Source organism: Bombus huntii, unplaced genomic scaffold (assembly GCF_024542735.1).
Source record: "Bombus huntii isolate Logan2020A unplaced genomic scaffold, iyBomHunt1.1 ctg00000064.1, whole genome shotgun sequence".
Lineage (NCBI taxonomy): Eukaryota > Metazoa > Arthropoda > Insecta > Hymenoptera > Apidae > Bombus > Bombus huntii.
Window position 1 is genome coordinate 621,090 of NW_026099324.1, and position 13,328 is coordinate 634,417.

At 42.9% G+C, this 13,328-nt stretch overlaps 2 protein-coding genes across 2 annotated transcripts; one reads left to right on the plus strand and one right to left on the minus strand.

The window, feature by feature from the left end:
• The first annotated feature begins 1,459 nt into the window (after positions 1 to 1,459).
• LOC126876090 (uncharacterized) lies at positions 1,460 to 1,933 on the plus strand. Its single transcript, XM_050638997.1, has one exon. It carries the CDS (start codon positions 1,460 to 1,462, stop codon positions 1,931 to 1,933), a length of 474 nt encoding a protein of 157 aa, XP_050494954.1.
• Positions 1,934 to 12,571: 10,638 nt separating this feature from the next.
• On the minus strand, positions 12,572 to 12,928 carry LOC126876091 (uncharacterized). Its single transcript, XM_050638998.1, has one exon. The coding sequence runs from the start codon at positions 12,926 to 12,928 to the stop codon at positions 12,572 to 12,574; it is 357 nt and encodes a 118-aa protein (XP_050494955.1).
• Between the last annotated feature and the right edge of the window lie 400 nt (positions 12,929 to 13,328).

Genomic DNA, 13,328 nt, shown 5'->3' on the forward strand with positions numbered 1-13,328 from the left:
CCCCGGTGGAAGAGGAGATAGGCGCGGGAACAATAGCGAGGAAGGAAGTAGCGATGGACAAGGGCAGCCACCCCAAGAGAAAGGTGGTATCGCCGGTGGAGATATTGAGAGCGGAGGAACGAAAGAGGCCGAGGAGGGGAGAGGCTTCTTACGCGGAGGCATGCGGGAAGCAATTCAGGGACGCGCGAAGAGAAGAGGAGGGCAGCGAAGAATCTGATGGATGAAGGAGGGTGGTAAGAAGAAGGAAGGAGAGAAGAGCGCCCGTGGCGGTACTGGATACCCCGGCCCAGCCTGTACACTTGATGCATCCGGACAGGGACAGGGAGGTACAGGCTATTGGAAGGGGAGTACTGAGAAGTAGGAGGAGGAGGGAAGCCATCCTGGTGAAGTTGGAGCAAGGGAGTGACTGGCTGCAGATCTACACGAGGATCATGGAGGCCAGGAGCTCTCGAGAGCCGGTTTGTTGGCGTGCCCAGTGGTCTGGTACGCCTTGGTATTGGTACCTTCAGACGGGGACGCAATTAGGGCGTTATAAATCAACTTAAATAGGCGCAGACTGGCGCAGGACCTGATGATGCAGTACGCGTGTGAAAGCAGGGTGGACATCGTGGTCATCTCTGAGCCCTACAGGCAATTGCCTTATTGGTTTAACGACGAGGGCGGGGATGCATCCGTATAGGTCACCCTGTTTAACGGTAGATACGCGATAAGCGAGACCCTGGTCCAAAAGGCTGGGATCGTAGGAATCAAGGTCGGCGACGTGTTCTGTGTCAGTGGTCGGTGCGGGGGTTCCGCAGGGGTCGGTCTTAGGATCGCTACTGTGGAACCTCGTGTACGACGGAATTTTGGAGATGCTCGACCGGGAGAAGGACATCGAAGCGTGGCGTTTGCTGACGACCTGGCGGCACTCCTTAAGGCCAGGGAGTTCCTCGGCATCCACGACAGGATAAGGGCGGTCATCAGCACGGCCACCAGTTGGTGCAGCGACGTGGGACTTCATCTGGCAAGAGAAAAGACGGAGGTTATCCTCCTAACCTACTACAGTGAAGTACTTGGGAGTTTGGTTGGATATTGCTAGGGGGTTCTCCGCCCTCCTCGAATCGGCCTGTGACAAGGCGGAACGGTTCTTGGGCGCCATACGGGGCCTGCTCCCCAACGTGAATGGGCCTAGGGACGAAGTCCGAAGGCTCTATTATGGGGTATGAGAGTCGGTGGTCCTGTATGGTGCACCTATATGGGCCTCATCCCTGGGCACGGTGAAGAACAGGAATATCATCAAGAGGGCACAGAGGGCGGCGATGATCTGTACGTCTACCGCCTATCTTACAGTGTCGCATGGAGCCTTGTGCGTGGTGACGGGTAATACACATTAAGGCGTGGTAGCGGTGGAATCAGTACGGCGTGAAGAGGCGGATCGTCGAGAATGCAGAGGGAACGGAGCCGGCATTGTACGCCGGAGATGGAGAGGCTGAAGACCGAAGCCGAGGACAAATGGAGGGTGGAATGGACGTTCCACAATCCCTACAGCTGGACTAAGAGGTTGATAGAGGACCCGTTGATCTTCTACAGAACGAGGAGGGGCGTCAACTACCACGTCATGCAGATTCTCACTGGGCACCGTATCTTCAACTGGTACCGTCACAGGATTGGGAAAGAGATGCACACCAGTTGCTGGGATTGCGGAGCCGCCGTGGACGACGCCGAGCACGTGCTGTTCTGGTGCCCTAGATGGACAGGGGAGCGCGCGGAGTTGGAGGCCGAGATAGGAGAAGAATGTAGGATAGAGAACCGGATCGTGGAGAAGCTGGCCGCCGAGGAGCGGCTATGGCTCAAATTTAGTAATGTGTGCACCACAGTCATGACGAATCGGCTTAACAAGGAGAGGGAGGTGGAGGCTCTGCGGAGAAGAGAAAGCAGGAGGAGAAGAGTTTAGCGTGGAAGATTGCCGATGAAGATGGGTACGCATAAGTAAAGGCCAACCCGAAGTAATGTCGAATGATTGTACCGGGTTGGTACCTCGAGTACCTCAATGCAGTGAACAGGAGGAGGGGATTTTAGTGGGTACGGCGACGTCATCTGCCGAGTCCCACATAACTCAGTGACGCGGATCATAACATTTTCCCCTCCTCGCGCGCAAAAAAAAGGTGTAGTTTATTGCAATAATGGGATTGTTACAGTTCTGACAATTAATCACGGTGATTAGGCACTCGCGACACCAGTGACAATCTGTATTGCCCGAGTAGCCGAGCTAACTGGACGTGCAAAGTAGTGCTTCAGAAAAGTGCGGCAAGTGGGGATGAGAAAGTTAAGAACGGTTACGCCCATAGCCAAACGGTGGAAACCCGTGTCTTCTATTAAGAAGACTAGCAACCTACCATGAAAAATATTGCACCAATAAAATTATAAACAAAAAAGATCAATGCTACATATACAAAACAACAGATACATCAAAAACAAGTCAACAAACAAACCAAGGACAGGACTGCTCAGCCACAGTTGAAGTTGACATGGAAATCAACAAAGTAACAACTCAACAGGACGAAAGCTGGAAAGTAGCCAGCTATAACAAAAAAAAGAAAAATAACAGGTAATCTAGATACGGAAAAGCAGCGATGGTTGCAAGAATTACCGCTAAGAAACTCCTTCAGCTCGCTAACAGAAGAATCAGACGACAACCCAACAAACAACACCACAACCCAATCAACATACATCACAAAACCACCACCAATATTTGTTGAGGCGCAAATAATAGACCCGCTTATCGATCAACTTAACAATATTGTTGGAAACGATAGTTACACAATAACACAAACAAAACTAGAACAAATAAAAATCCAAACAAACACACCAGAAAATTACAGAAAAGTTATAAAAGAATTAAGGGGAAAAATGCCATATACCACACGTACCAGCTGAAAACGGAAAGGAGCTACAAAGTAGTTATAAGAGGACTGCGCCCAAAAATCAACACAAAAAACTAAGTGACGAAGTAGCAAAGATGGGCCACCAAACAAGTACTATAAACAATATTACAAGGTACGATACGAAACAACTACTACCGCTATTCTTAATAGAATTAGAACCTAAAAATAACAACAAGGAAATTTTCGATATTAAAAAAATCTTAAACACACTAATCACAGTCTAGCCATCCAGGCACAAAAAAGACATACCACAATGCATGAGGTGTCAACAATATGGACACAATAAAAATTACTGCAACAGGAACCCGGCGTGTGTCAAATGCGCAGAAAAGCACCTAACAGCGAACTGCCCACACACGGGAAAAATAAACGACGTTAAATGCTACAATTGCGGTGGAAATCACCCAGCGAGTTACAAAGGCTGTCTAGTAAGAAAGCAACTTCAAGGCAAACTTTTTCCGCCGCTTCGTAACAGGACACACAACAATCTCCACGCGCAACAGGACAACATAGAGCCTACGTCAACACCAAAAACACAGCACGCAAGGAACAATAACCACACTAACACCAACACCGCTAGAAACCGAAGCTACGCGCAAGTAGTCAATCGGTCGTCACCCTTAGACAACCAAGAACAGAACAACCAAAGCAACGACGCTACAGAAATCAAAGAGTTAATAAAACATTCCATAAAAAACACCGAAATACTCACAAAAATGATAAGCGACCAAAACGAAGCATAGCAGATAACAGTCATGTTACAATTACTTACTAACATGAAGAGCAAAAAATAAAAATAGACACGCTTAAAATAGCAGCCTGGAACTCTAACGGCCTACAACAAAGGGCCCTAGAAACTAAAACATTCCTGTACAGCAATAACATCGATGTACTACTCGCCTCAGAAACACACCTCACAATAAAAAGCTACATAAAAATACCGCACTACACCATATACGAAACCAAGCATCCCTCATGGAAAGCACACGGAGGGACGGCAGTAGTAATAAAAAACGACATTAAACATCACCTACACAGCCAGGTCAGTAAGGAACATATACAAGCAACCACCGTTACTGTACAAACTAGCAGCAACTATTTACAGTTGTCAGCAGTATATGTACCACTGCAACACAAAATTACATCACAAATGTGGGAAAAGTACTTTCAACATTTAGGTGACAAGTATATTGCAGCGGGAGACTATAATTCAAAGCACACACTATGGGGATCAAGAATCACTACACTTCGAGGTAGAACCTTGGAAAAATACATTAGAAACAATAACCTCAATATATTATCCACAGGAAGACATACTGGCCGACAGATCTGAACAAAATATCTGACCTACTTGATTTTGCAGTTACAAAGGGACTAAATGCAAATAAACTATATATATCACCCAGTCTTGAGCTTAGCTCCGATCATACACCCATAATTATTACATACAGAAACAAACCAATACCTTATAACAATTCAGAGACACTATGCAATAAAACCATCAAATGGCAAACATTTAAAGAAATAATTGAGAACAAAATCAATTGTAACATCCCATAGAAAACACTTGAACACATCGAATAAGCAGTAACAACACTTACAGAAACTATTCAGGAAGCTGCATGGGCAACCACCATACCTGAATCAACTAATAGACGAACAAAAATAATTCCGCCAGACATCCTTGAAAAAATTAAAGAAAAAAGAAAAGCGAAAGCAAAATGGCAAAAACATAGATCAAAAGAAAACAAAAAGCACCTAAATAAACTTGCAAAGGAAATAAAAAACAAAATAAAAGAACACAATAACGAGTTCACAAAATTCATAGAGTCACTATCTGCGCACGAGAACTCTAACTACTCCCTATGGAAAGCTACAAAAAAAAAAAAAAAAAAAAAAAATAAAGAAGCCAATAAAACTAGTCCCAGCAATCAGAAAAGCAGATAATACATGGGCAAGAAGCAACGAAGATCAAGTTGAAGAATTTTCCAACCACCTAAGCAACACATTTACACCACATAACATCAGTAATAGCAACCACAATTTTCATACCGACGAGGATGTGTTAACCACTAGTACCACAACTGACAAACACTACATCATACCTGAAACAACAAGAAATTAGAAACATAATCGAGAAAACAAAAAACAATAAAGCATCAGGAATCGACCCAATCAATGGTAAAATCTTGAAAAACCTTCCTCCAAAATCGATACGACCAATCACAATAATTTGCAATACAATATTAAGAATCCAATACTATCCTAAACTGTGGATACTAGCACAGATCATAATGTTACCTAAACCAGGCAAAGACCCACACCAAACAGCATCATACAGACCAATATCACTACTTCCCGTGTTTTCCAAAATACTAGAAAAAATAATTTACGCCCGCTTAAAACCAATGATAAAGAAGGAAAAATTAATACCAGATCACCAATTTGGATTCAGAAACAAACACTCCACGATAGAGCAAATGCACAGACTTACAAATGAAATAATTCTAGCATTAGAAAACAAACAATACTGCACAGCCCTCTTTATGGACATCGAGAGAGCATTTGACAAAATAAACCACGAAAGCCTACTTCAATCAATCAGAAAACAATTCCCGGAGCAGATATACCATTTAATTAAATCTTACTTAAGCAGCAGAACCTTCGTAGTAAAAATTAAAGGTACATACTCTGAAGTTAAAGTCATCAAGGCAGGAGTTCCGCAAGGAAGCGTCCTAGGACCAATTTTATACACATTATACACGGCTAACATACCAACAACTAACAATAGCAAAATACTGACATTCGCGGACGACACAGCGGTACTAGTCAGGTACACTGACCCTGCAACAGCAGTCACATCACTACAAGAACATATCACAAAAATAGAAAAGTGGCTTCAAGTTAAACAAATTAAAGCAAACCCCGATAAATGCAACCACATTACATTCACACTGCGAAAACAGATACCTTCAAACATTATACTGAACGGCACGCACATAATACAAACAAGACAATTCAAATACCTAGGACTCCTCTTAGATACACGATTCACATGGAAACAGCCTATTAAATCTATAATAGACAAAATACAGATAGCAAGGAGACAAAAGTATTGGTTAACAAGTCGAAAATCCAAACTAAGCATAGAAAACAAACTAAAAATATACAAAACAATCATAAAACCAATTTGGACGTACGGAATACCACTTTGGAGAACAGCAGCAATGAGCCATATACGCAAAAGAGATACAATCCAAGCTAAAATTCTTAGATCAATTGTAAACGCCCCATGGTACGTTAAAAACGAGGACATACGGAGAGACCTTGGAATACCAACGGTCAAGGAAGAGATTAGCAGATTTGCAAGAAGGTACAGAGAAAGAATAGCAACGCACCCGAACCGGCTGGCAGCGGAAACGTTCAACACAATTATAGAAAGAAGACTAAAAAGGAAACCCCCAGCAGATCTTACAAAGGATATATCTTAACAAACACGAGGATAGTACCCCATTGGGGGTAGCCACCCACATGATAATCAAACAGATAAAAAGTTCTACCAAATGTCGAAATTGGACAAATTGTGAATGTGAAATATTAAATTAAAAAAAACACGTCGTATTAACAATCAAACCCCAGGCAGGAGCAATGTCGGCTCTGCGCGGGTCTGCCTAGCAACGGCTTCTGTAATTTTGTTGGTATCCCTGGCCAATATGCAACGAACAAACACGATCGTAAGGAGAGGAAATTTCCATCGGTCTTTTATTCTTGCGATCACCTTGGAGAGTTTTCACATCGTCAAATTTCAAATTGTGAATGTAAACAACTAACTAAAAAAAAAAAAAAATTTATCGCCGTCATGTCTCTTGCAGAATATACTACAGCTTCTCAGCTTCTCCCCTTTGTAATTGGTGTACTTTATTAATTCTCACAGTTCCACATACGTTTGTTTCATGTGATGTAATTCTCGATACAATGTCGGTGAACTGTACCAATTATCAATAAATAAATAATATTCTTTGTGCAATAACTCACTCTCTTCCAACAAAGTTATCACAACATTTCTGCTAGCAGATCTGGTATCAGTTTTATCTTTTCCTGTATATATGTCGGAGATGAAAGGGCATCGGAGCCTCCCCTTTGGAACTTAGGGAAATTCCCTAACACCGTAATCTAGATTCTATCATAGACGTAATTAAACAATTGTCGTCTTTCGATCCGATTGTATTTGTTTGAGATTTGTGATAATGAGCTTGGGCTCGAGGCGACAGCCAGTCGCCGAACGTAGCCGCGGTCACGGGATGAACGCTTTGTCTAACAAAGGTATGAGATAATTCTATAGCTCTCCTTAAAAGAAATATTTGTAGCGGCACGCGATAGTAAACGTTCCAACGGTTTATGTCCCGTGGCTCGCCACACGCAGACCTTATTATTAAGATATTAAGTAAGATGAATGCCAGATGTCGATGCGTTTCCGCAGTACATGTTCAGCTAGCCTGAGGGCCCGTTATAAATCTTAAGATTTAGTCCTTCAAACAGACAAACAGTCTTCGTTCCAACTACGAGAAGATAGAGGAGACCTATTTTTCAACGAACGACGTCTCCCACTAGCAACTTTCCCTCGAGGGCGGCTAGCATCTTTTTCTAACCACCGATGTGGAGATTGACCAATTAGCAGCAATGCCAATTTCCCTTACTTTCTGAACGAAGGCTATCCTCGACGAAACCAATGATCTCGTGTCCTTAGACACACCCTATTATAGTTTTCCTCTGTGGCATCATCGGGATGGAAACTCATTTTTTTGCGATCTCATCGACGAAAAGAGTAACCCCTTGCGACCAGTGATTATTACGCGTTTTATTAACAAAGAGTCCGACTTAGATTTTCTGAGCCTGTACATCTATCATCCCGTTGACCGCGGATTCGTTATTGAACCTAGGATCATTGTCATTAGTTTCACGAGTATCTAATTACCACGGTTACTTGTCCGATTCTATAATAATCGCGTTTGCACTAGTCAATGTCTTTCCTATTGCATAACGACTATGTGTAATCCAAATAAAGATTCGTTTCACGCCCCTAACCCTAATTCTAATGTAAACCCGACATATATATTTTCTCGATGTAATTTTCCAATAGGATAAATAATGTAATAATGCATTTTTAACTTTTTATATTTATTTATTAGAATATTTATCTCATATGTACATATATAACTTGTAATGTAATAATTCTTTATTGAAATGTTAACTGTTCTTAATCACTTGGTTTGTTAACAGATTTATGTGGGATGGTGTGATGTTAGTGAAAGACGTGGCTGATTGTTTATAAACGTTGTTAAGATATGTTAATGTTGTCAAGGAGTGTTGTGAGCGTTACCTAGGTTTGTTGCAGTAATGGTAATGCTGTCAGAGTTGAATTAATCGTGATCGAGAGAAGTTCATCGTGTTGCTGTGACGTAGAAATAGTGTTAAGCGAATTCGTGAGGTCCGATATTATATTCAATTTTGTGAGAGTGTTACAATATTGTGTTTATCATACTGTCTTTTCTGTTAATTTATAATGAACATTCCTACATTTATTTAATTGTTTTATTTATCCATTTATTTCTTGTATTTGTTAATAAATTATAACCTGTATTCTTGTCTTTTTCCCCAATTATTTCCTCTTTGCCATGATGTCGTATGTTGTTATTTTTATTTTGGATTCATCAGGTGAGTTCGCAGTTCATTCAGTCTATTAATTAATTTTATTCAATTATTTTATAAATGTAGTACCGGGGAAAAGAGCCTAAGAAACATCAAGTTAACTATAGACAATGTCGCGAGAGCCGAGGCGCTGTCGGCTCCATTGATGTGTCCTCGGTCTTTACAAGTGCCGAGTTTCGTTATATAAAACCTACCCGACCCTGGCTACGAGCGTCTGCGGAACACGTGTGCGGTGGGCCTAGCAAAAGACAAAAGAGATGCTACAACGGCCAGAGAGTCAGTTGAGAAGCGGAGTGTGAGTTGAGCGGACACAGAGTGTGAATCGACGTGCGACGATATTATAGTCGGTTCTTTTGTTATTGAATATCGCTTATTAAACTACACTAAACTCTAAATCTACCATCATTACTTGTCCTTACTCTAAGAATCCATACGTTACTACATAAATTTCTCCTTTTTTTCTTGTTGATTGATTACAATATGTCTTCCTATTGTTCCATTTATTCTCTGTATTTTCGACCAATCGCGAGGAGATGCAATCGCGAAGAGAGACGTCAACGGGAGTCGTAAATTGTTATAATCGTTACGATTATAATAATCGACACCACGAGTTGATCGATCCCCTGATTTCCGTTAAGATAATAGGGGTGATCCAGTTTGTATAACACTGTGATTCACAGAATTATAAATTATATATTTCCAACACTTAAGTTACACTGTTGAGTAGGTATAAATAGATAACAACTTGTCGCACGAAGATAAAATAGATATGCACACTAGAGAAAGGCTCTTATAATTGAATTTAGTATGTTAGTGGACGCAGCACTATAGGATACTTAATAGAGGAAGTGAATATTCGACAATACCGAGAATCGACTTAGTTGATGTGAGTTATACTCCGCTAGCGTTATGCTTAGACTTAGACGTTAGGCGTTAGATTTTGTACTTAGTTGTTGACTTTTCTAGCGGTGTAGAAGAAGTAGTTGACTCTTCTAGCGGTGTAGAAGAAGTAAGGTACAGTGACGATGCTGTGTCGTATGAAAGCTAGCGATGGGTGTGTCTAGCGCACGGGACCATCGGATTTGTTCATGACATTTTGGGTCAGGAAAGTGAGGGCAGTATACATTGCTTCTGATTGGATAAACGAAGGTTGGTGGACTAGGAAGGTCTTAACCGCCCTCGATAGATAGCTGCTAGTAGGAAGCATCGTATGTGAGAAAAACTAACTTTCCCTTGTCAAGCCGTAGTAGACAATAGTCTTTAGGAAGTGATTTAAAAAAAGGATATTTGTACGGTCTGAAGGACCTTAACTAGCGAATTCCTGAGATTTACGATGGGTCCTTAAGATTATTGAGGGTACGCAGAATGAGCGGACATCTGGTTCCCGTCTTGCCCACGGTGTGTGGCCTGGTCTAGGTAGAGGGTCGCCCAACGTAACATACTCTTTTACTATTATGTGGTATATAATCATTTTAATTTCTGGATTTTACCTGCTTATTCGATTTATTAATTGGTTTTATTTAATAGTTTGTTTTCATTTGCATATCTTCATTTCCATCTTCGTCAATTAATTGTGGTATATTTTCCTGTCGTCGGATATAATTGCTCTTGTTCCGGATTGATTCGCAGCTCACTCACTTGTTAGTTGGTATAGGTTATGTTATACTCTTTATATTTACTATTTCGTTAGAGTACCTATTTCTATTTTATTATTTGTTATTTACCCTCGTACGCTAATTCTCTCTATATATAACTACGTTTAATTAATCTTTTATTAAAGAATTTCCATTTTCGTTGTACTGTGCGTTCGTTTTGGGGGTTCGAATTGTCACTCGCGTTATTTGTATATTGCGATTTTCCGTTTTTTCGTTACGGCGCGTGCGGAGCGCGTCTGTAGCGGCCTCCCGGCTGAAGGAAAACAAATCTTTTGTACCTTCGCTTGTCTTTTAACTCCTCCATGTTAAATTCTAGCCCACTATGTATCTTGACAAAATCATTAGGTGTAATGCCTGCGATTGTGTATTCTTTGGCAATTCCATGCCCTATCAATGCCTCAGGTTTAGCTCCTACTACATCAAAATTCGTCACTTTCGCAAATATAGTTATGCACTATATCAAGATGATTCTGTATTGAAAAGCGGTGGATGCAGAACTCAATTATATGTATTAATCCTGTCTTTCTTGCTGGTATTTCTGATAATTTGTCTATATAGTTAGTACTACTACAATTTCCAGATAGAGTGAAGACTATGTTAATTATGTCACTTGTATTACTTCTGATCAATGCATGCGGAATTTTATGAGTGGGCCATTAGAATTATTATTACTGGAAAAATGTAGATTTTAAGCGATAGACAGAAATCGATTACGGCCCATATTACCTTTAAAATATGATGTTTCTATGCATTTATCCATGCTCCAATAACTCTGAATAATTGGCTTAGAAAGTAATTCATTAAAATGTTTAAAGCAATAGATACTTTTAGTTCATTTTCTGAAAGAGGCATAAAATTTGCGTCTGTTTCTCGATGTTTATTTGTTTCTGTAACTAGTTTTGTAACTAATTCTTCGTTAGAAAATAATTCAAAAACTGTTCTCCTCAACAGATTTTGCGTATTAACAGTTGCACCAACCACACTTGAAAAGTCATGTATAATTGGCGTATAATTTTTTGCTTTCCAGATGTGATCTTCATCTCTAAAACTGCCGCACTGATCAACTTCGCTGCCTTCGTTTGATGAGATCCTACGGATACGTTTTCGAGTATGTCCTATTGGTATACTTTGATCCGAATCATCAAGATCGTCAAAATCCATTGGGGCAACTAAATTTTAGTTTACATTATAAAATCAGAATATTTTTTAAATTTAAATTTGTTAAATTTAATTAAGACAGTACTTCCTCATAATGGCAGTTAAAAAGATTTTCACAACAAAAGTAAGACTTCTTTAGAAAATAGTAAACTGACATAAGGTCAAACGTGATCTCTCACATCTGAAGAATACTTAGCGACTGAAATAAAATTAATCCGCGCTTGGATGCAAATGGGTTAATCCCCCCATTCTTCTCCTTATCGAGGTTCAGTTTATTAATCAATCCGTTCAACATTTGCACCGCCCCCGACAAGGTTAGCGTGAACCGCCTTCATCTCACCCTTTGTGAACATTATCTCCTTTCCTTCGACCTCACTATTCTGAGCGTCGATATTCTCCCTCGCGCTATTCCTGCCACACTGCGCGCAGGCAACCATTTTTTTTTACGTGGAAAAATCCTCATGGACACTCTGCTGCTGCCGAAATAATCGGCAACGGCAGAGTAGTGTGGGACTCTTACCGACTAAAACACCACGATGGCCTTCCTACACGTGTGTCAGGAGTGCCCCGGAGACGTCGATCAAATTGTTTTTCCGTTGCACCCCCTCACGCGTACTATCGTTAGAGTCGATCGCAAAAGTTCGCTTAACTTTTAAATTTGGAGCTAGGGGGGGGGGGGCATTGCTTCTAGCGCCATTCCCCCCTACCAGTCGCGACCCGTTGGGAAGACGGTGAAGCGGCTCTGGGCCGCCTGACCCTCCCTCGTCGCGTTACCCTACAAGGGTAAGAGCTCTTCTCCCTTTCCCTCTCTGCCCGCTCCTTTACAAGCATAACCTGCTCGCAAAAGAGGCGAGCAGCCTCGTATTCCTGTGGCCCGTTCAGCATCGCTTCCACGACGGCTGAAGGGGCCAAGCACTCGCCCATGGCGAGACGCAGGGTGTAGCGCGGCAGCTCCCACGCCGGACATAATTCCAGCGTGTGCTGCGCCGTGTCTCCGACCTCCCCGCAGTGGTGACAGGTGTCTGTCTCCTCGCGCCCGATCTTCTTTAGATACTCCCCGACCACGCAGTGTCCGGTGAGTATCCTGTAGGCGAGCGGAAGGCCGCGGCAGCTTCTCCATCTCTCTCAATGTGGGAGGACGGCCTCTACGCCCCTGTGTTCCACTTCCTTGCTGACCAGCTGGAAACGCCACTGGTCCTGCGCGTCCTCCTCGGCGGTGCCTAGGTCCTCTCGGGCCGCCTGCATGGTCGAGTCCTCTCCTCCCAGGTCCCACACTCTCGTGCAGACGTACCGTTTCTTGAACACCAACGCCCGAAGTTCCCACGGGGGAGGCGCGGCAAGAACGGTCGCCGACGCGTGGGACACAGTTCGGTATCCCCTGACGGTTCTGATGGCGGTCACCCTGTGCAGCCACATGAGAAGCAGAATACTGCAGCGACTCGCCATCAGATCGTCCGCCCATATCGGGACCCCGTACGTCATTCGGGACTGAACGACGCCCTCGTATAATCGACGCACCGTGACTCCCCCCCCCCCCCCCCCCCGATGTTCGGCAGCAAGCCGCACAAGGCGTTGGCAGCCGCCGCGACCTTCGGGATATGGGAGTCGAAGTGCGGCTCGAACGTTCACTGGCGGTCGATGACGAGACCCAGGTATCGCATTTGCGAACCAACCCCGACGGTTTCGCCCGCCATGCTTATGCTCAGACGGGGCGGAGGAGTCCCTCGACTCTTCTTGTCGAAGAACCAGATGGCCTCCGACTTTGCAGGGGAGACACTGGGGCCCAGTCCGCGCATAGCACGTATCGCGCAGGCAGTCGCGACTTCGCCGGTGCGCAATATAATATCATACGTGACTCAATAGCTCCTGTAATAGTCAATTG

Bases quoted from the DNA above. Each gene is read 5' to 3' on its own strand.
- LOC126876090 (XM_050638997.1), top strand. From the start codon at position 1,460: ATGGAGAGGCTGAAGACCGAAGCCGAGGACAAATGGAGGGTGGAATGG.
- LOC126876091 (XM_050638998.1), bottom strand. From the start codon at position 12,928: ATGACGTACGGGGTCCCGATATGGGCGGACGATCTGATGGCGAGTCGC.